This window comes from Anser brachyrhynchus (genome assembly GCF_964034855.1).
Source record: "Anser brachyrhynchus genome assembly, chromosome: 9".
Taxonomy (NCBI): Eukaryota; Metazoa; Chordata; class Aves; order Anseriformes; family Anatidae; genus Anser; species Anser brachyrhynchus.
Window position 1 is genome coordinate 12989856 of NC_137703.1, and position 22904 is coordinate 13012759.

Below are 22904 nucleotides of genomic sequence, written 5' to 3' on the forward strand. Positions count from 1 at the left end.
TCCCAGCACGGGAACCCGCCTTCCTGCCCCTGGCTCTCAGGATGCTCCGTGCGTGGCCAGAGGTGGGGAGCAGAGGACAGGGGCCACCAGGATTTGCAGCAAGTGGTGCTGGAGCAAATTCCAGCTGGGAATTTGCCCCATCCAGCTGGGAGCCATGCCGAGTGCCCCTGAGGTCCCTGTAGCCAGCAGCTCGGCCACGTGCCCTGGGGACCTCAGGGGCACTCGGCATGGCTCCCAGCCGGATGGGGTGGCTCACAAATGGCCCTGCCGTGCACTGGCTGCAGCCCTGCACACGGGCTGAGATGGATAAAGTGTTGAGGAGCTTAACCAACCATGCTGGACCTGTGCTGGGGATCAGGAGCTGGTTCCCCCCAGCACTGCTGACCCCATTGCTGGTCCCGTCCCGCAGTGAGATGCCGTGGCAGAAGCCCCACGCAGGGCAGCCGGGGCGGTGAGCCTGTTTTCACAGCATGGGTCCTGGCCAAGAGCCTCATCAGCAGGCAGGGATCAAAGCGAGCTGACCGATACCTGATCCTGGAGCTGGAGGGGAGCCGGGGGGCTGCCGGTGCCTCCTGCCCCGCATCTCCCTGCCCGTGCCGCCGGTCCCACGGCCCCGTGCTGCCCTGTACCGCACAGCGGCTTTCGGCTGCCTCTTCCCCCTCTGCCTCCCTCTTCTTGGAGCCAACCAGCTCCCCTCGCTCCGCAGTTTATTAAAAACCCGAGGTACCTTGGAAGAGCCGGCACAATGGTGAACTCGATACAGCTGCCTTGTATTAATGGACTACCCCTTTTGATTTTAGAGTGGAACTTTTGGCAGAAAACCAGCCTCAAAAAAGGGAAAATGGCTGTAAAACTCAGCAAAAGGAGGGGGAAAAAACGGCTTTGATCAGAAAGGCTTGAAGATGAACGGCGGTGGTGCCCGGACGGCCTGCTGGAGGCTCGGCTCGGTGCTGCAGAGGGGAGTGGGGGCTGCCCGGGGAGCCGGCGGGGCTCGGGGGCAGCAGAGCCGCAGCAGCGAGAGGTTCAAAGGGCTCCGCACGAGGAGCAGCACCGGAGGATTATTCACTTTCTATATTTTCACTCCTGCAGCACACATGGGAATCTAATTGGCCGGGATGAGAAATACAGCCAGACAGCTTACAAGCAGGCTAGAGAAGACAGAAAAATATTTGCAGCTGCAAGCCATTAAAGGCAAACCCAGCCTCGCTCTTACACTTTAATTACCCTTCTGTATGCTTTCCTCCGCGCACCAGAGCTAACGTCAGTTCAAAAACCTTTCTGATCTTAAAAGGCCAAGCGCGGTGCCTCGCTGCTCCCGGCACCGGGCTGCACGCGCCGGCACGGCCAGGGCTGTGTGCTCGAGCCCCGGCGGCACGTCCCCTGCTGCGGGGCCAAAGCTGCCCCATTGCAGCTCCCGCGGGGCCAGCAGCAGCCCTGGGGCACCCAACGGGGTCACTTGGCTTTTTTTGGTGGGAGACTGGTTTTGTGCCCATCTCCCAGAAGCACCGGTGTGAGCTCTGCTGCTCCAGCTCCTTTGCTGCTCGTTTCCCTTCCTGCCGTCAGCCGGTGACAGCGGCGCTGTTATTGCAGGTGCTGTTAGCTGCTGGCTCTCCTGAAACCCAAGAAGAGCCGTGCTCGGTCTGTGCCACTTCATTTCAATGCTCCGGGAGTTAACTCTGCACCAGGCAGTTTTAATCCAGCTATAAACACAGGAGAGGGGCCACGAGGTTGCTTAATGGGGCAATTTTCATCGATTATTTTGAACCTTTGAATCAACCTCCTTCCGAATGCCCCAACAGGGTTGAGTCTGGGTTAATTTTACAACCGAGCTTAACATTGCTTGGCTGCACCAAAAGGGGCATCACAGGACTCGTGTAAGAACCCTGAAAGTCGTGGAGGCCCTCGGATGGAGGACCTGAAATTCGTATGTGCTGTTTGTGTTATCATTTATGACTCTGAGTCATTAAATCCAGCTGTGTACATGGGACGAGGGGAGAGCTGCCTGGAAAGGCTTTGGCACGGCTCACCGGGGTTTCGGCAGGGAGGTCGCTAGTCCCGAGCTCGGTTTTGGGGTGCTGAGCCCTGTCCCTACAGGCAAGGGAGCTCAGGGGCAGGGTGGGCACAGGGGGACGGCTCTGAGGGAGGCCGTGGGGGGCACGTGGGGGCATTGTGCAGCAGGGCCTTGCACGGGGCCACACGCTGCCCTGCCCCAGGCAGCATCAGGAGGGCGCTGAGCGGGTGCGTGCCCACCAGGGGCCGGGGAGCGGGCGGCCCCGATCCCGCTCACAGCCGGGGAGGCCCCGTGAGGACTAAATAAGGATGCTGGCAGCTCCTGGCCACCCGCCCGCTGCTCGCCCCACAAATCACCCAGATGGAAACCGGGGCGCGATGGACGGCGGTGTGCAGGGCCCCGCAGGCCACGCTCCGTGCCCGTGGCAGCAGCGGGGTCGCTCCCGGCTCTGCCCCCCTCAGACGCTTCCCCGGCCCCCGCTGAGCCCGGGGGGGTGGTGTAGGGAGGGGGGGGGGGGCGGCAGCTCCAGATTGGAACCACATTGAGGCACATTTGCAACGAATTAGGCCGGGAGCCAGCAGCGCTTGCTTGGCCGTGTGTGCAGCCAATCTTTGGGGATTGTCAGCTCCTCCCAGGTTTCCACAGCGGATGTTCCCCGGCCAGAGCGCAGCTGGGCTCCGGCGAAACCCTCGGCAGCTTAGGAGGAGGGGGGCACGGGTGGGGACCCCCGTGCTCGGCGGGGATGTCCTGGTGGTGCTGGGCCGGGGGGTGCACGGGACGGGGAGCGCCACAGCGGGTGGCACAGCTCCCTGCTGATGAACCACCCTCGAGATGTGCTTGAAATTGCAGGTGCTGGTGTGAAATCCCGCCTGGGAGGTACCTGAGGAAAGGGCTGACCCCAAAGAGGGGGAGCAGAGCTCCAGCAGGCAGCCCTGCCGGGGGGTGAGGGGATTAAAGCCGCCGTACAGAAAGGCTTTGAGTGTTCTTGTCAAGGACTGACGCTAACAACTCATGTGACAACCTGCCAGGAAAACTTTTCAGATCATAATTCGCATAGCGTTTGTATCGTGTTCCCTTCCTGTTTAAAAAGGCAATATGGAAACCTTGCGAGGGGTTATTTGCTGGTCAGGCTGGTTTGCTGGTTGTGCTCCCGGTCACGCACGTTCCCATAGGAAGTGATGCCACCACGACAGGCACTATCTCTCAGAACAACTCTATCCCCTCTCCAGTTCCATTTTTTCTAATAATTCATTCCCAATTAAATAATAACAGCTAATGATTAGCGCTGGGTGCATATTAAGCCCGTGGCAGAGCAGGAAATTGGGCTGCCTCCCCACAAACCGCAGCACCACCTTCCTGTGTGGCATGTCAAACGGACAGCGGGGGACAGGGAGGGGACACTGCCTTCCCCTGCCCACCCCGGCCCTCACAAACCCATAGTTTTTCACCAATCCAGCCCCCAGTCCCGTGCCCAAAAGGCACACCCTGGGTGCAGCCAGAGCCCCCCACATGTGCACAACCACGGCACGGCGCTCGGCCACGGCTGGATGCCGGGGGCCCCAGCAGCACTGCGGCTCTCTGATAAGGCCATGTCTGCTGTAAAACGACCTTGTGTTTCGTGAGGAGGGATATTTATGAAATGACAGACAGCCGTGCTAATCTCTCGCTGGCAAGCGAGGCTCGCCGTGCTCCCCGGGGAGCGTGCTAGCCACCCAGCGGCCGGCCCCAGCCTTCTGCCCCAGCCAGGGCAGGTGGGCGCTGGGGAGGAGCTGGCAGCCTGCCTCTCCTCTGCTGGGGCTCACCCCCCGGGCAAGAAAATAATGAGCTCAGTGGCGAGCCTGAGCCACAGCGCCAGCACTTGGCACAGCCCCGGGCCCTGATGCCCATGCACGGCCCCGGGCTGCAGCACGGGGGGGGGTGCTCCAAGGGAGCCTCGGCTGCCTGGGCAGCCCCAGCTGTGGGGGCCGAGCCACCTCCCTGCGTGCCAGAGCCCCCGGTTCACTCTCACCAGCAGCGCTGCAGCAGCAGCCTCCAAAACACGGCTCCCCCTTGGCTTTTTATCACCCGCGCAGCGCTGGCGAGGGGAGGGAGGCCACCGCCGGGGAACATCTGGGCTCCATTGCTCATTGTCTGGCAATTAATGTCAGCGCTGAAGACAGAAGGGACGTCAGATATTAAATAAACACAACCGCACTCTGCAGACCAAAACAGTCCCGCCGGGGGGGAGCACACATGCGCACGCACAGGCGTGCCGCTGCGGCACAGCACGGCCAGGGCGCAGGAAGCGGGCTGCTCGCCGCACACGTGTGTGCACGGCCACGCACGCTTGCAGGCTCCCACACGGCTCGGGTTTCACCTCGGTTAAGACAGGCAGGGAAAAAAAAAAATCCTTTTTTTTTTTTTTTTTTCCAGCAGGCAAATTACAGCTGCAAGTGCGGAGACCTCCTGAAGCTCTACCCACAGCGCGCTGCCTGAGGGGGTTCTGTACATCCAGCAAGCAAAGCAGCAGGGATGGAGGGTCCCACCCTTCCACCCTCCCATCCCCAGGGCTGATTAAAAGCCATCTTCTCTCCCCCAGGGCTGATTAAAAGCTGACTTCTCTCCCCTGGAGCCTTCCCTCCTGCTCCCACCTCCCTTTCCCCACCCGGGGGGTTCCAGGACCAGAGGCAGAGCGGAGCATGAGAGCGGCTGGGCCCCCGGGGATGCTGTCTCAGGACTAAGCCCCATGGCCGGGTCAGCCCTTCCCCGCTGGCAGCCTCATACCCAGCCGAGGATGTGCAGATTTGCTGCCAGCTCCATCCCAGCCCAAGCTCGTGGGCGGTGAGGAAGAGGAGCGCCGCAGCGGGGCCTCATGCGGTGCACCCCGTGTCCGGCTCCTCCTGCACACCGAGAGGGCTTAGGGCTGATTTAGCCTCCGGAAGCTTTTGTTCCCTTGCAGAAGCACAGTCTCTCTCTCTCTCTCTCCCTTGTCCTTAGCCCCTTTTAATATTAAGGTCAATAGGTTGATGATTAAGCAGGAAAAGGGCATGAAGAATCAGCCAAATTAAATCTTGTGTGCAAACAGGTGGGTGTGAAATTTCAATCAATGGCTGGTGTTAGCGGGGACCCCTGGGATCCCGATTTCCCAGGGGAAGGCTGGGCAGCCCAAGGGGGATTTGGTACAAAAACTCCAGACGTGGGAGAATAGAAAAAAGTCTTCTCAAAAACCAATATTGACAAGGTCCCTGTGTTTGCACCCCGGCTTTCCCCGGGAGCACAAAGGGAGGTGATTGTCCCGGGCGCGGTGGGGAGGGGACGCGGGGAACTCAAAGGTGAGCGGCCCCCCTGGCCCCCCAGCCCCAGCCCCTCTGCTTAATCCCCTGCTCGCCAGAGCTTTGAAGTCACCAGAGGTCGAATATGGGATGTAAATCACGTTAGCCGCGCTGCGTGATCACAACGCCATGCCAGACAATGCCGTGTCCCCACGGTGCCCACGCACCCTGACGAGTCAGGACACACCGGGGTACACCAGGACACACTGGGACACGCGGGGCACACCAGTTCAGCCACCCCCCAGCAGGCACTCAGCATGGTGCATGGAGTGCAGGCACGCGAGCAGGGACAGGGAGCAGCCTCAGCGGGGCTGCCGATAGCGGGTGGCTTGTCCCTGGGACTCATTAGCAAGGGCTGCAGGCGCAGAGCTGTGTACAACACGAGCTGTTTGCTGTGGCGTGGGGTACTGGGGCCATCCCGCAGCGCTGCACATCTTGTAAGCATTAGCGTCACGTAAGAGCAGCCTGCACAGAAGGATGTGGGGTTTATGGGGCTGTAAAGCGCGCCGTCCCCGTTACAACAACGATGCTGCCGTGCAGAAAGGCGCCCTTCGCGCACGGGGCTCGGGAGCCAGGTGTGCCGGGAGGGAACACGGGGGGCTTGGAGGCTCTGCTGTCGCTCTGAGGATAACAGAGGGAGAAAAAACAGGCACAGGACAAAGCAGGAGGAGGCACCCAGGAGGTGCTGGCGGTACCTGCAGGGCTGGGGGACCTTTTAGCCAGTTGGGTGAGTGAGCACGAGGCTGCCGGCATCTGCCCTCTGTCCCACACGGCTTCGGTGGCCTCTGCTCTGCCCTGCCAGGGAAGCAGCCTCCAGGAGAACTGGTGGCAGACCCAAACAATCAACCTATTTCCTTTCTTCTAGCCACCACAAATGCACTATTTTTGGTGGGCTTTTTAAGCATCTTTTTTCACCTTTCCACACAAAAGCTATGGCTGGTAGTTCGAGACCCGCACGGGAGCTGCTCGGCCCTGGTGTTACGACGTGCCCCGTCAGCCGGTCTCCAAAGCCCCCGCGGGCAGGCAGGAAATATCTGCTCCCAAAGCTTTTCTCCTTCTGCTTAACTGGGAGGCAGCTTGTGGGTTGTTGTTGTTTTGGTCTGGTTTTTAAACAACAACCAAAAAAATGTTGTTGCTGTGGAAAATATCTGCTCTCCATGGAAAATGCCTCGTCCTCACTGTACACGTTGTGGGCTGTACCAGAAAACATCTGATGTGCTTCCAAAACAACTGGGGCATTTATTTTCCTATTAGAGTGGAATTTTTTTGTTGGAAAACACAGTTTTACCTAGTTTGCACTGACACTTTCCGCCAAGCAAACTGTCCCCAGAGCACCCTCCACCCCCCGGAGGTGACATCGTGTGGCCTTACTCATCCCAGCATGCAGGAAACACGGCTGGCTGCCCTCTTGGGGTGAGAAGACGGAGGAAAAGATGTTGTTTTAGGCCATACATGGTGCGAGGAACAAGCGTTGAGCAATGAAACGCACCCACCAGCCTGCCAGTATGAGCCGGGGTCGGGCTGACCTCGGACGGTTTTGGAAATGCCCTTTTCAGCCCTAGCACGTGAGCCACCCGGTGCTGTACCTCTGCTCCTTGTCCCAGAGCAGAGGAAGGTCTGGCAGGTAACTGTGCTGTGGAGTAGAAATGTTTAACTATCAGATCTGGAAAGCTGAACTGATTGTGTCCCTGAGTTACCAGCATTTCACAATGTAAGGTATCAACGGGGCAGGTGATAAATATCTAACGTATTTATATCAGCTACTACAGCTGTCGAGTATCAACATAAATCAAAAGCTTAGAAACTAAGCCAAAACCCAACACTACCTTTCAGTTTAGCATTTTCCATGATTATTCTGTAGAAATGAACCTGTTACCTTCAGTCTTTGCCTTCAGAGGAACAACTTTCTGAGTGGAGCCTTACACTGCTTGGAAATGTCGGGGCAGCTCTGGCAAACATTTCCTCTGCAGTCCCAACAGGCAGCCTTATGGGGAGACAGCTGACATGAGTTGTTCCAACAACTGAGTCACGTCGGAGGTGGCACGCAGGGTGGAGAGCGCCCACAGAAGAAGCCTCAAAGAGCACAAGCCCGACTGCAGCGCTGCAGCAGCGCGAGGGCATCTGTACTTGTTTGGCTGGGCAGGCTGTGCTCAGAGCAAAAACAGTGGTTGTGCAACGACACAGCAAACATTTCCAGCTGAAACTGCATCGCTTCTGTTCTAATTTGTGGGGAAAAGCCACAAAATTTTGCTCAAAAGTGAGTCTACTGTCCTTAAAATGAGCCTGCCATTAGCACGAAGGCAGGGATGGTGACGGCAGCACCCCTGCGGGTCTGTGCTCCTGTGCAGCACGAGGTAGGCAGCACCCAGGGGTGGCTGTCGTGGTCCCTGCACAATAGCTCTAGCTCAGCTCAAACCTTACAGCTGGGGCTTAAGCCCTGCCCTTGGGAGGAGATGCAACATTCCCAGCTGGGGAATATCCTCTAGTACCACACAGAGCGTCACAGCAAAGCCTCAGGGGGGCAATCAGGAAAATTGCCTGTGCCTTCCCACATGAGCCACAGCACCTCCTGCTCCTCGAGTGTCTGCAGGTCCAGAGCCAACACAGCTCGCCGTGTCCAGGGCTGGTGAGAAAAGGGATGACCCACCGGCACCCAGCCTGACATAGGAGCCACGGTCCTGCGTGGCACGGCAAGGCATGGCACGGCACGGCAGGGCACAGTATGGCACGGCACGGCATGGCACGGCATGGCGTGGCATGGCATAGCATGGCATGACACAGCAGGACATGGTACAGGATGGCACAGCATGGCACGGCATGGCATGGCATGGCAAGGCAAGGCAATCATGGCACGGCACAGCACAGAAAGACACGGCACGGCACGGCACAGAAAGGCACAGCACGGCATGGCACAGCACAGCACGGCATGGCACAGCAAGACACAGCCCAGCACAGCATGGCACAGCACAGCCGCTGCACAGCCGCACTCTGCATGGCTTTTTTTTCCCCCGAACAGCCTTCTAAGGAAACATCTGCTGTGCCCCCACCCTGCACCAGAGCCGAAGATCAAAATAAAGAACTTTTGTCTTTTTATTAAGCATTTTAGTAAACGTGACTATTACATTCATATTATATTTCCCTGTTTTGTACAAACACATTTAAGTCAGCACTAAGAGGATTACGTTTATGGCGCACCAATCTCTGCTCAAATGGGCTGACTAAAGAAACTCTTGTTAAACAGTGTTTTCTCTAATGCCTGTTGCTTTTCTTCCTTGCCTTAGTGCTCAGACATCTATCCAGGCTCCCTAAATCCACCCTCCTCGTAAGCTTTCAGATCAAGACTCTTCCCCCTCTGCCCCCCTCCGGATCCTTTAATGCAGCTGAAGATGAACATTAGCGCTTGGTTCAACTGCACTGGAAAGGGAAAGGGCAGATTCATCAAAATCTTTATACCTCCATAGAAAAATGTAGCCTTTTGCCTTTCCTCGACTGAATGCCTTTTCTAGAGGGTATTCATTAGGGGTTCGGTCTGTTTTTGCAGACAGCTCCACAGATGTTGACATTTTTTTTCTTCGCTGGGTTAAGACGCCTTCTATAGGCTTTCATTCTTCATTTGTTACTTCTTTATTATCCAAGAGTGGGGGTTCTTTTTTTTTTTCCCCCTTTTTTTTTTTTTCCTTTTTCCTTTCTTCCCGAGGAGTTGACTCGGCTCTCTGAAGAGAGCAGTAGTAGCCAGCCTCATTATTATCTCGGGCCCTTTTTCATCGCCCCGGCAGGCCGGCCGGGGCCGCGGGGCCATTGTGGCGGAGCAGCAGGTAGCTGTGGCACGGCAGGGTCAGCGCCGCGGCCGCCACGGTGCCTTTGTGCGCCCGCCTCGTGCTGCCGGCCCCTGGGGACCGCGCTGGGAAAGGTCGGGAGCGCGCCGCCGCGCGTACCTGGGCTGCTGTCCTGCTGGGAAATAGCTGGTTGGAGAGGAATCAATGGACGGCAGGGAGGAAAAAATACAAAAATTGATTTAAAAATAAGGAAAAATAATAAAGCATGGGATGGGAGGCAGAGGGGATGGCATATTGGCAGGGCTGGCGGTGGTGCTGCTGTGCATGGTAGGTCCCGGTGGTGCCACCATCGCCTGCAAAAAGCAAACTGGGCAGTGCTGCTGCGTGACAGTGCGAGTCCACAGGGTGCTGGTCAGGGAGCTACGGGCTCGAGGCTTGTGCCTTCGGGCACCAGGCTAGCCAGTTTTGCATGGTGAGCTCTCCAAAGACAGTGATTTGGCTCAGCGTGGGGCTTGGTGCTCCTTGTGCCCCACTGCCGAGAGCAGCCACACCGTGCCTCTCCTGCAAACCTGCACCAGCCAAATGCTCCGTCCCCAGGGCCAGCAAACGTCCCAGTATCTGCACCCCTGTCCCCAAAGGAAATATACGGTGTATCTAGAGATATTTCCCCAAAAAGACCTCGAGGAGGGACACAGGTATTGGCAAAGGCATCATAATAACCCAAGTGGCACTTCAGGACCTGCCGTAAGGGAACCCGGAGGTAACAGTTCCAGCCTATTCACAGATGGGCTCATTGTGTCGCGGTGCCGCCGCAGGCCGTGCATTATCTCGAGGCAAAGAATAGCCCCGCTCAAAGAGCCTCCGGCCCTATTCCCACACCCCCCAGTGACCAGCCCCAGGCTGCCCGGACGCGCAAACCCGGCAGGGCCGTGCGGAGGCTGCAGGGATCTTTATCCCGCCACGCAGGAGAGCTCCAGCGTCCTGCTGGCAGAAATTTGTCTGCAAATTTCCCCTCATTGAAGGCAGCGAGGGCCCTGCGGGACACGGGCTGAGAGGAGAACTTGATTAGGGCCGGGGCGGGCGGCGCGGGGAGACGGAGGCGGCTGGCAGGGAGCTGCTCCAGCCCCAGCAGCACGGCTGCCAGCGAGAAGGGAATATTGATGGGACACTTAAACCCCCACCATCGCGTTCAGCCCTGACCATTATGCTAAAAGCTCCTGGCACGTTCCCTGTCATCATTTCAGCAGGACGGCTCACATTATCCTTACACATCGTCCCCAGGGAAGTGGCACTAATAGATGCGGGATCTCAGGCAGGTGCCTCCTCCTGACATCGCTCGTGCTGGAGGAGCTAAAAGCATTGTGAGACGTGGCCAGCCCTCGCTCCCTGGCACTGATCACCCCGGGGTTATGCTGGATGCCTCCTGCCTCACTTAGGTGACCAGGGGCCTGGTGGCACCAGCAGGATCCCCAGGACAGGGTCTGGCCCTGGCCACCAGCGCTGCAGGGCTCTCTCCTGGGGGCTGGACCCCACCTTGCAAGTACCAGTCCCCTGCCCCTCGCAGCAAAACCCCAGCCCCAGTCAGGGGCAGCTTTCCTAAACGCACCGAGTGACGGCATCCGTCACTGCGCCTGCTCCTTCTCATCCCTGTTTGTTTGTCTCAGCCTTTGTCCTCCCAGCTCACACGCACCCCACGGCATTAGCGATGCAGAGGCGCCCAGCAGCAGGACCCGCAGCTTTCGCACGAACACTGCGGGCGCTGGGGTTTATAACCCAGAAAATCCGGGCTCTAAAGGGCTCTCCCTCGCGGGGGAAGGAGGCGTTCCGCCCTGCCCAGGGCGACTTTTATGCCATTGTGCCTTTTCAGCATTGCATTAAGGCGGCCAAAGAAGGGGGATTTTTAATGGTTCCCCGGGAACAAAGCGGGAACATTCGGCCCAACTTCATTACAGAATCATCTGAAACGCTTGAGGAGCGTTTCCCACTAATTATCATAAATAGCCGAAAAAAATCTTTCACTCCAAAAGCAGGTTCCATCTGCCCCTCTGTGTTTTCTCACCTCCACTTCAAACGGCACGGCAGTGCCCCCGCACAAAGGGGAGACTCCATCTCCGCTCCCCTCTCACACGGGCGCTCTAAAGAAATACAAACAGGCAGCAGATTAACATAACTTGTTTGCACCTTAAACAAATAGGCAGCTTCCGCCCCTCCGGCTCTCCCGCTGCCCCAAGGGAGGATGTGCCGGCCGGTTTGCCTCGCTCTCGCTCTCATGCCCGAACCCCGCATGCAGCGCGGGCTGGTCCCAGTGCCTGGGCATCCCCTCGCTGCCCCAGTGGCTCAGAGGGCAGCTCAGGCTCCGGCAGGGATGCGAGGCCAAGGAGCCCGTGCCGGGGACACGTGCACGTGCTGGGTGGGCACACGGGGTGGGCACGTGGCGAGGGAGCTGCGACCACAGCAGGGGCAGGCTCCCTGCAGCAGCAGTGGGACTTGCCCACGGGGGCTGGGGTTATTTTGCGATTTCCCCCCATGCAGGTGTTTGTTCCCCCCTTTCCGCCAGCCACAAGAAAGGGCTGTCACCCGAGGGCCCCCTTCCTGTCCCCTGGGGTCCCCACGGCTCCTCCAAGGGGACTGAGGCAGGTGGCAGGGGCAGGGCACTGTACCCACAGTGATGGGACAAGGAGACTGCGGGGCCAACATCTCCTCTGCACGGAGCAGGAAAGGGGCCAACAAGGGCTGTGGGGTCCCCAGGCCATGCTGGGGACCTGCAGGCCCAACACTGCTTGGGGGCACACAGGGTGTCCGGTCTCTGCTTCAAACTGCTCATCACCTGAGGTTAGCAAGGAGCTCAGGCAGTCACGGCAACAAGGAAGAGGTTTACAGGACTTCCAGCAGCTTGGAGATGCTGCACAGGGATGCTCAGTACTTTTTTTCCAGTCCGAGAACCAGAGGCATCAGGTGCAAAGAGAGCAGAAAGCAGGAGGAGAGCAAAGGGTGGTGCGGCTGCATTGTGCTGCTGGTGCTAAAATCTTTTCTGAGTTCGGAAAAAAAATATTAAAAATTAATCGGTGAAAAAATCATCAGGAGCTGGCCAGTACAATGGCTGTCCCATTGTGAGATGCCTGGGCTGCCCACAGCAGAGCAGGGAAGGGCATGCAGGGGACATGTTGGGGGAAGCCTCTCCTTGGCACCGCAGCGAGGTGCAGCCCAGCAGCCACAAGCCTGGCAGGATGTGCTGGGCACGGTGCTCCCGCAGCACGCCCCGGGGCTGGGCACAGCCACAGCCCTGTCATTGCCACAGCCTGGCCGGGAGCTGCCGGGAGCTGCCTGCTGCCTGCGAGCCGGTGGGGCCAGCCCTGTATTTTCCTTGCAAATTGGAAATCAATCACAGCAGGAAATTCCCCCGCTGGGAAGCCCTGGCTGTGTTTTACAGCACTCGGAGGTGTTCCAGGAAGGAAGGCAGGGCCCTGGCGGGGCGTTACGTGGCCGGGGAGCTGCGGGGATGCTGGCCGTGGGGTGTGCAGCTCGGCAGGGCTGTGCCCCTGCCGGACCCACGGACGCAGAGGACAGATGTGCTCCGCAGAGAGGGAACCGGTGCGTTCTGGAGCAAACACCTCCAGCCTGACCCCGGCTTTATTAATAACGAGTAATTAATAGGAGAGCAGACGTGCCTTATGTCTCTGAAGACCTTTTAAGATGTGATTATGTTGTGCTAATCTCACCCCCAAGTACTTCCCTGTTTAGACTGCACCGGGCCATTAAATATCCACCAAACCAAAGGAGCCCCCCCTCCAATCCCACGGGAGGTGCTCGGGGTCTGCTCCCCGGCAGCCGGCCCCGCTTTCAAACCCTCTAAATCAAGCACGAAGCTGAGCCCATATGGGCTGCCAGGAAAAACACTCCCTTCCCCTCACCTGCATCTCATTACCCGCAGTGCCAGGCTCTGGGGCCGCTCGCTGCAGCCCGTGCAGATGTGCTGCCCCTGCTCACCTCCCCTATTTCACAGCCGTCATCGGGATTTGGCGGAGCAGCCCGTGACACTGCACAGGCTTAGCAGAGGTGTGTGTGCAGGTCCCCAGCGTGCCGCCACGGGCACGTACCCTAATGCAAAGCACCGGTCCCCCTCCTTTGCTCTTGCACTATGTTGGTGAGAAGTGTCCGCTCCCTGCTGCCTGCTGCCTTCCAAGCCCACAGGGTCCGGCTCCCTGGGCTTGTGCGGGTGGCAGTGGCAGGGAAGGTGTTTCTGTGCCCGACAGGAGGTAACAGCCAGCCCCCAGGCCAGGTCTGCGAGGGGAAGGCTCACTACGAGGAGTGACACGCTGGTGAGCGGCCCACGCTGGGGACAGGTTCAGCTGCAGCCTCTCCGTGCGAGCAAAGTGGCTGGCTGTGCTCAGATGTCACCCTGCCAGGGGACAGGGCAGGCAGCATCCTACAGAGGTTCTGGGGATGCAAGATTTAGAAATTGCATCTCTGTTTTGTCACTGGGTCGCAGTGTGTAACCTGCTCCCACCCCGGCCTCTGACCGCCGGCACCACCTGGGGACCGCGCGCTCCAGCGGGAGGCAGAAAATCCCCGCTGGAGGTGACGGTGAGGGCAGCCCTGGGGTGAAAACACTCCTCTGGTCAGCCCTTCAGAGCGTGGCAGAGCCGCAGGGAAGGCTTTAATATCAGCAGAGAGGAAGCCGAGACAGAGCGGGCAGGAGGCAGGAGCGTTGCGGTGGCCGTAGCGGTTCCGGCACGTCCCGGGGTGCTGGGCTGGGAGGCAGCCGGGGCTGGGCACGGTGCCACCACCACCTCGGTGTGGTGCCCCACGGCCACTGCTCGCCCTTCTGCCCCCCGTGGCCCCGCGTGGCCGTGGACAGGCGGTGGCAGCCACTGCCTGTGTCGGGATGCCACCTAGTGTCGCTCGGCAGAAGGTCCCATCCAGCAGCGACGTGGTGCAGGCTCCCCAGGCTCACAGCATCTCCGGGGGCCACCTGGGAGGCACCCCAAAACCACCCGGGTCCTGCGACACCCACCCCTGGGGGACGGCACCCCACTGATACCTCTCCACAGCCCGGCGTGGGCGCACGGTGGCCATCGCTCGGACGCTCAGCAGCCTCACCGGTGGCATGGGAGGACCACGGCCACGGGTGGTGTGGTGGAGGAGGAGGACGAGCTTCACGCCCAGCAGCGTGGCCCCCACCTGCAGCGCCAGCACAGCCAGCCCCAGGGCGAGGGAGACCCGGCAGTGCCGCGGGCTGGGCCGCAGGGAGAAGGCCCTGGGGTGGTACCCACCAGGGGACGTGGGTGAGGAGGCCGGCTGGGGGCTTGTGTGGCCTCGCAGTGGGGGTACAGGGGGTGCTGGCCTCGCCGTGGGTGCCAGAAGAGCAGGAGGCACTTGTATGGTGGGAGCTGCCCGTGGGGTGGTTGGCATCGGTGGGGTGGCAGGAGCCGGAGTAGGCAGAGCAAGATCTGGGCTATTGGCCTCAGGAGGCTGCAGGCTTATGGCTGCTGGAGCTGAGCAGAGGCTGGAGGCCTCCTGTGGCACAGCTGGTGACGGGGTGCTGATGGAGGCCTTGGGTAGCACAGCTGATGATGGGATAATGATGGAGGTCTTGGGTAGCACAGTTGGTGGCGTGGTGGTGATGGAGGCCTCAGGCAGCCCAGTTGGTGATGGGATGGTGGTAGAGGTTTTGGGTAGCACAGCTGATGACGGGATGGTGTTGGAGGCCTTAAGCAGCACAGTTGTTGGAGGGGTGGTGATGGAGGTCTTAGGCAGCACAGTTGATGATGGGACAGTGATGGAGGTCTTGGGTAGCACAGTTGGTGGTGGGGTGGTGATGGAGGCTTCAGGGAGCAAAGCTGTTGATGGGTTGGTGATGGAGGTCTTAGAGAGCACAGCTGATGATGGGATGGTGATGGAGGTCTTGGGTAGCACATTTGGTGGTGGGGTGGTGATGGAGGCCTCAGGCAGCCTGGTTGGTGATGAGGTCTTGATGGAGGTCCTGGGTAGCACAGTTGGTGGTGGGGTGCTGATGGAGTTCTTGGGCAGCACAGTTGGTGGTGGGGTGGTGATGGTGGTCTTGGGTAGCATGGTTGGTGATGAGGTGGTGATGGAGGTCTCAGGAAGCACAGTTTGTGATGGGATGTTGATGGAAGTCCTGGGTAGCACAATTGGTGGTGAGGTGGTGATGGAGGTCCTGGGTAACATGGTTGGTGATGGGGTGGTGATGGAGGTCTCGGGAAGCACAGTGGGTGATGGGGTGGTGATGGAGGCTTCCCGTGTCACAGCTGATGATGGGGTGATGATGGAGGCTTTAGACATCATGGTTGGTGATGGAGCAGTGTGGAAGACCTCAGTTGGTACAGTTGGCAACATGGAGGAGGTGGCCATAGGTAATGGCATGGCTGGCAGTGCCATGACAGGAAAGGTCACCGATGGCAGTGCAGTCTGTGCTGCAGTGGGTGAGGCTCCGGGTGACAGCAAGGCTGACATCCTCTGTGATGATGCGGAGGTGAATGGCAGAGATGGGGTGAAGGAAACTGAAGGAGGCAAAGTGGCTGGACAAATCAACTGGTCGTCCCTCAGGGATGCCACCGCTTGCCCTGCCAGGTGGGGTGGAGTCTTGCATGACACTTGGGCGGACAATTTTACCTTCTCACTGTTCTCCTGGATCCAGACATGCAGGTAACAGAGGTTGCAGTCACACCTCCATGGGTTCCCGCTCAGATACACTGAGCTGAGCCTCTTCAGCGGGTCCAGGAGTCCTCGTGGGACACTCCTTAGCTGGTTCTTTCGAAGATTGAGGGTTTTCAGATTTGGGAGAGGAGCAAAGACCTTGTCATCAAGAGCAGAGAGCTGATTTGTTTCCAGCTGGAGGTCCGAGAGCTTGCTGAGCCCCATGAAGACTCCTCTCGGCAGGGCTGACAGCTGGTTGTGGGACAAAATGAGTTTGCCAAGAGACGTCAGATTGACGAAGATGCCAACTGGAAGTGTGACTAAGCTGTTCCTGCTCAAGTCCAGCTCCCACAGGTGTGGCATGCTGTCAAAAAGGCAGCATGGGAGCTCCGTAATGTGGTTTGAGCCTAGAGTCAGCAGCTTCAATTTGTTTAATCCAAAAAAGCCCTGGGGTGGGAGAACCCTGATGAGGTTGTTGTCCAAGAGGAGTTTCTCCAGGTGGGCCAGGCTCCTCAGAAGCGTGGGTGGCAGTGTCCTGAGCCTGTTCCTCTGGAGGCTGAGCTCCAGCAGCTCCTGCTGGGCATCCAGCAGCCCCTCCGGGAGGTCCTGCAGCTCGTTCTCGTACAGCCGCAGGACTTGCAGGCGGGGGAGTTTGCTAAAGACATCTCCAGGCAGAGCCGCGATCCTGTTCCTAGCCAGGTCCAAAAAAGTTAGATTGGCAAGAGAATCAAAAATACCTTCTGGAAGAGACGAGATCGCGTTGATGTACAGGGAGAGCTCTCCCAAGTGCTCCAGCCCTTCAAAGAGCCCTTTGGGGATGTGGCTGATGTGGCTGTCCCTCAGCTCCAGTCTCTGCAAGCTTGGGAGGTTCTGGAAAGTGCCCACGGCCAGTTCTTCCAGGGAGGCACCAGAGATCTCCAAATCCCTCAGTTTCTCCAGACCATCAAAGGCTCCAGGTTCAACCGCCTTGATCTTGTTGCCGATAAACAAAATCTTGGTCAGGTTGGGCATGTACCTGAAGGCACCTTTCCTTACAGCAGTAATGCTGGTTTGCACAAAGACCATCTCAGAAATGAAGGGCTTTGCAATCTTGGGGATCTCTTTGACATCATTTTTTGTCCCTCTGTAGACCTCCTGGTAGTCCTTGGGCATTTCGTATGGATCTTCACCCGGGGTTTGGTCTTGGCATTTATGGGGGTGGAAGAGGAGGAAGAAAATGAAAAGGAAATGCTGGTACATCATCCTGAAAAAGGGTTTCAAATGTCAGATTTGAAGAACAGTAAGACCTGCATCCACAGCTCTCAGAACCATTCTGTTCACATATCACAAGTCATTTTACTTGAAAGAGAGAGGTTGTAGAAACCAGAATATGCTGCATTTACAAGAGTTCACTTGTGTTGGTACCAAGGGATGGAGAGGAAGGCAGAGAGCCAGCTGACAGCATGGCAGTGGGGGAGGCTCCAGCAGAGCTGGGTGGTGTCTGCTCTGAGTCTGCTCGCCCCGCGTTTGGGCTGTAGGCTCAGATGCGTCTGGATGAAGCAGGCAGAGAGCTGCTGCCCCTTAGTGCTGCCCCAGCAGGGCCAGGACTCAGCAGGGCCACGGATCGCTCACACAGCAGCAGCGCCAACCAGCCCTCTGCTTGCTGGCAGCAAACCTGAGATCAGACATGGTCCCAGCAGCCAGCCAGCACCAGACGACCTTGTTTACACAGCATATGCCAAAAAAACTTAGCCTGTGGAGCAGCTGGCATCCCCACAGAATGTAACTTTGGAAAATCTAGCATTACTGTAATTTAAAGAAAAAAAAAAAAAGAGCCAAGCCCCAGCACAGGTGTGAAAGCACCAGTCCCTCTCCATGAGGCAGGACACATCTTCCCTCGTCTTTCACAACGGCACATAGTGGTGCCACCACAGCCCTTCGGCACAGCACACGGGAGGGCTGCCCGGTGTCCCCAGGAGCAGAGACCTGAAGCGACGATGCCTGGTGTATCCCTCTGCCTTCCTCTTCCCCCTGCCTCGCTGCAAATCCCTGGATTTTCTCTGGCCATCCAGGTCAGACAGCTCCACAGAGCACTGTGCTGGGTGGGCTCCCTGTAGGTGCTTCTCTCAGTTCCAAAGGGTTAGTTAAAACATTACTTTAAATGCGTCCTTTTCAGGACCCCTGCTAATCACATTATATTTTGGCATTAGTTATGCAGCTTTGTCAGGTAGAAATGGTTGACTTGTAAGCAGCAACCACGTTTAGGACTAGGCTCACTAAAAGACTTGGTGATGTCCGCAGATTTCCTGTCTTAAACCCAGCATCTAGGGCTCCGACCAGCAGCTAGGAGCTGAGCTCACTGGCTCACATCCACCAGCAGCAGAAAAAAGAAAGAGCCATGGGCTGCTTCTCAGGCATCCATCAAAGCTAACCACGCAAAAGCTAACTCCAGGAGGCTAAATTTGCTTTGAAAAGACCTAGATATTTTCTGAAAGATGTCGAGAGGTCAGCAAAGCCAGGAGGCTGCAAACCATTGGGTTTGGACAGAAAGGGCTGAGAGGCGAGGTGTGCGCCAGCCGCCCCACGGGGCTGCACACCCTGGCTCCCTGCACACCCTGGCTGCGGTGTCCCTGCCTGTCCCTCTCCCCAGCAGCAAGGACACAGATCAACAGCTCCCCAGAACCACCCTCCTGGCACACTTTAAAGCATTTCGCACCACCGACTTGCCTGAGCGCTCGGGAACGCGTCCAGCCGCCGGAGCTGTGCTGTGTGAGGCAGGGGACGAGGGGTCCCATCACCTGGGGAGCTTTATCCACGGCCCAGACACGGGGCTTGGCTTTGCAGGGCTGCTCGGGGAGATAAGCACGCAGCACAGAGCCGTGGGGAGCAGTCCCACGCACCCCAGGAGAGGATGCACGCGCTGCCAGGTGTTATCTGCTGGCACCACGCAGCAGCTCACATCAAGGGAAGCCCGAAGATCTTCAGGCCAGCCTGTTTTTCCTTCCTCGAGAAGAGGCTTATGTAGCTGAAAGGTGCTGCTGTGAAGCCGCTTGGTCAGGCTGGTAACGGCGGTGACTTCTGTGGCCCTGCTGGGCAGACACAGAGCCCCGTCCTGGCGGCTGGCCGCGGGGCTGTGGCTGGCCGGGGGGCTCACCTCCGCTGGGCACCAGCCGGGGACCCTGCTGAGCACACTCTGCTGATGGGGCAGGCTGGGAGACCACAAACCTCCCCCCTGCTGCCTCCTCTCCCTCTGGGCAGCGGTGGGGCTGAGGCGGTGGGGAGCGGCAGCAAAGCAGCGCGCCCCCGAGGGGGGACCCCGGGGCCCCGTGGCTGCGGGCAGGCCGGGCAGGACGGCTCGGGGGAGGGCGGCCGGGCTGTGGCAGGGCCCCCCCGGCTGTCCCCGGCCCGGGACACCCCGAGTCCCGCCGGCCACCAGATGGAGCAGCAGCACCGCGCGGCACAGCCCCGGCCGCAGCGCCGTCGGGGAGAAGGGTTCAGCTGGCTGGGCGCGCACCCACGCGTGTGCACGGACACGCACACACACACACACACACACACACACACACTCACACACAATCACACACTCACACACACACACACTTAATCCCTTAGGGCAGCACCGGTGTCCTCTCGGACCCCCATCTCCCCGGGTGCCAAGCCCTGCGGGCAGCACCCAGCGAGCAGCACCCCCGCGCCCCTCGCAGCCCGGCCCAGGGCCTCCAGCCACAGCCCTGCAGGATCACGGCCACCTTCCCCTGCAAGACAGACGGCGTCTTCCCCCTCTGCACCTCGGGAACGGGCTGCACGGAGGTGATACATACACTTTAATAATATTTGAAACACACAGGAACGCACGGCTGGGTGAAGAGGCACCACGAGTCCGGCTCCCACACAGCGCATGGTGACGGTGGCCACGGCGGGGACATCAGTGCAGGACACGGGGCGTTGTTTCTCGGGCTGATTTCAGTGTAGCTGCTGCACCAGCCCGATGACCACGAGGAGCAGCAGCACATGCCCGAGTCCTAGGGTGTAGCAGGGAGCCCAGGTGGTGTGGTCACCTCCGGGCCCTGCGCCGTGACAAGGACGCTGACCTGCAGCGTGCCGCAGGGGGAGCGCAGCACCCAGGCGCCCCGGTACTCGGTCCCCGGCCCCGCCGCCCGGCTGGGAGGAGGAGGAGGGAGGCGAAGGCTGAGCCGCTGGCAGCTCGTGGCGTTGCAGGACACGTGCAGGGTGCCCTCGGGGTTGCTGTAGGTGCACTGCCCTGGCACATCCTCCCCGGGCACCGCATCCCAGCCCTCATCTTTGGTACACGCCAGCTGCCTGTGGGTCACCTCCAGGAGGGGCCGGCCCTGGAGGGCGGCCGGGCTGGCGCAGAAGGCTTGCACGTGGAGGAGGGGGTCGGCGAAGACCTGGAGCCAGCCCAGGAGGTAGGCGAGGCGGCAGTCGCACGCCCAGGGGTTGTCCTCCAGCTCCACACGCACCAGCTCCTCGTTGGCATCGAAGAAGCCCGGGGGCAGGCGGGACAGGCGGTTGTGCTCCAGCCCCAGCGTGGCCAGGCTGGGCAGCCCATCCAGCAGCCCCGGCGGCAGGCTGGAGAGGTTGTTGTGGCCGAGCTGCAGCGCCGTCAGCCCTGCCAGCCCCCGGAAAGCCTCGGCGGGGAGGCGAGCCAGGGCGTTGTGGGAGAGCGCCAGGCTCTGCACCGCCGAGAGGTTGGCGAAGACGCCCAGGGGCAGCGCCTGCAGCTGGTTGCGGGCCAGCGAGAGGTGCAGGAGGCCCGGGGTGCCCTGGAAGAGGGCGGCGGGCAGGGAGGCCAGCTGGTTGCCCTCCAGGCTGAGGAAGGTGAGGTTGGGGAGGCTGGCGAAGGCGTCGGGGCGCAGGCTGCCCAGGGCGTTGTGCTGCAGCTGCAGCCGCCGCAGCGCGCCCAGCCCCGCGAAGGCCCCAGCCGGCAGCTCGGCCAGCTGGTTGCCGTCGAGGTGGAGCTCGCCCAGCCGGGACAGCGTCCTGAAGGCGCCGGGTGGGAGCCGTGCCAGCATGTTGTCGCTCAGCTTCAGGATGCGGAGGGTGGCCAGCGGGGCCAGCAGCCCGTCGGGCAGCTCGGCCAGCAAGTTCTGCGAGAGGTCCAGGGCCTGGAGGCGGCGGAGCGGGCGGAAGATGGCGGGGGGCAGCACCTCGATCTTGTTCCCCCGCAGGCGCAGGTCCTGCAGGCGGCAGGCGGTGGCAAAAAGCCCCGGCTGCAAGGAGTGGATGGCGTTGGAGCTCAGGGAGAGCACAGTGAGGCTGGGCAGCCCTGCCAGCAGCCCCGGGCTGATGGCTGGCAGCGGATTGCCCGAGATCTCCAGCTCAGCCAGGCTGGGCAGCCCCCAGAAGGCGCCCACCTCCAGCTCCTGGATGTGGTTGTTGATGAAGACCAGCTTGGTGAGGGTGGTGCTGGAGCCCAGCGCCCTGCTCCTGATGCTGCTCAGGGCTGTTTCCACGAAGAAGAGCTGGGTGGCGTTCCCCGGCAGGCCCGCTGGGATCTCCCTCATCTTCTCCCCCGAGCAGAAGACCTTGGAGGTGTCGTAGCACTGGCAGGGTGGGGGGCAGGGGAGGGGCAGCCCCCCCACCAGCAGGGACCCCAGTCCCAGCACCACGTAGACCATCACCCTGTGCTGGAGAAGGAGCCCAGCATCAGCTGCTGTGGCTGCTGCAGCAGGGCCACCAGGCTCACCTGCACCCAGCCACACAACGAGGGGGCCCTGCTGGTTGTGTTTCTGACTGCCCATAGAGAACGTCCTTCTGGAAGGAATGTTTCAGAGCCAGACTGTCTGCTAAAGGAGGGAGGGTACGTGCCTGTGCACAAGCAGGGGCTGAGCAGAAGCACCCAGACCACCACCATTTCCTCCATGCCTGGGACACCTGCTGGTGCTGCCTGGTGATGGGGGACAGTGCCCATCCCGCTGTGACACCCACCTGGGGCATCCCATGCCATGGGGTGTTTTGGACTTAGAGCCGTGCCCCGGAGCACCGTCGGGCCTCTCCCTCCCGCCACCTGACTTGTTTCCAGCACTTCCCACCCACCCCAGGCCCCCAGCAAACCCATCCCAAACCCCCTGAGCCCTGCCACTTACCGTGAGCGGCATCGCGGGGACCCCCACCACGGGGACTGCCACCACGGGAACCGCTGCTGAGCCCGCTGTGAGGAGCGAACCCCGCCGAGAAGGGAAGATGTTTTGTGGGGCGGATGTGGAGGCAGCTGACAGACCGTTCCTGCTGGGGCGGAGCTGCCCCTTTCTGCTTATCGGCAACAACAACCCGTGTCCTTGGAGCGCTTCAAAAATCAGCCCGGCCCCAGGGGACCGGAGGTGAACGCACGCAGGGCACGGGCCAGTTGCCATGAGCATGTCCTGGCAGGGAAGCGGGGCCGTGGCCCTGGACGTGCCCTGTGGCCATGGCAGGGCCCTGCTGCCATCAGTGGCACCGGTCCCACACCGAGCTCAGTGTCAGCCTGCTGCAGCCCCCCAGGAGCCTCCCCGGACTCTGTTAATTCTCATTGAGAAGTGAGGCTGGCAAACGTCCCTTGCACAACAGAGGGGACCAGGCACAGCGCAGCGAGGCAAAGCAATGCCCTGGTGAAAGAGCCCACCTTGGGACCACCGTGCTGCGGCGTGGAGGGCAGAGCCACCAGTGCTTGGCAGCCCAGGATCCAGCCGGTGCGTCCAGGCAGCGGTGGGGTGGCCAGAGGGACCCGCAGACCGGCTGAACTCCCCAGGAGAGGCAACCTGCCTGGAGGAGCAGTGTACAACCCTGTGAGGGATGCCCTGCAAGGGCAAAGGTTGGAATGGGCTGGGATCGCACCCAGGACGTGGAGGGACCCCCGGGGAAGAGGAGGAACACTTACATGCACTCAGCTGGGCAGACGGTGATGTGTGGGGAAACTCAGCGCAAACCCTCAGAGCTCTGATCTGAGGACAGGGCTGCACAGGAGGCGGTCAGCAGCTCCGGCTCCATCAGGGAGCTCATTGAGGTCTCAGCTTGCTCTCCAAAAGCCATCCTGCTGCCGTTGGATGGCCAAGCCCTCCCATACCCCAGGCCAGCCTGGGCTTTGCAGCCACAAACCTCTGGCCCTCTCCCACCCCCAGCAGCCTGCTTTTCCCCAACATGAAAAAAAAATCACCTTGGAGAGGCAGTAAA

The 22904-nt window shown here is 60.0% G+C and overlaps 2 protein-coding genes across 2 annotated transcripts; both read right to left on the minus strand.

Moving 5' to 3' along the window:
* Positions 1-13728: 13728 nt before the first annotated feature.
* LOC308199936 (uncharacterized protein) lies at positions 13729-17006 on the minus strand. The gene has a single exon (XM_080604846.1). The coding sequence runs from the start codon at positions 16995-16997 to the stop codon at positions 14049-14051; it is 2949 nt and encodes a 982-aa protein (XP_080460972.1). The 5' UTR covers positions 16998-17006; the 3' UTR covers positions 13729-14048.
* A 2537-nt stretch (positions 17007-19543) lies between these two features.
* Positions 19544-22849, minus strand: LOC308199944 (uncharacterized protein). The gene is made up of 2 exons (XM_080604891.1): positions 21842-22849; positions 19544-21382 (listed from the first exon to the last, which is right to left on the minus strand). The coding sequence occupies exons 1-2, from the start codon at positions 22112-22114 to the stop codon at positions 19757-19759; spliced, it is 1899 nt and encodes a 632-aa protein (XP_080461017.1). The 5' UTR covers positions 22115-22849; the 3' UTR covers positions 19544-19756.
* Positions 22850-22904: the final 55 nt, after the last annotated feature.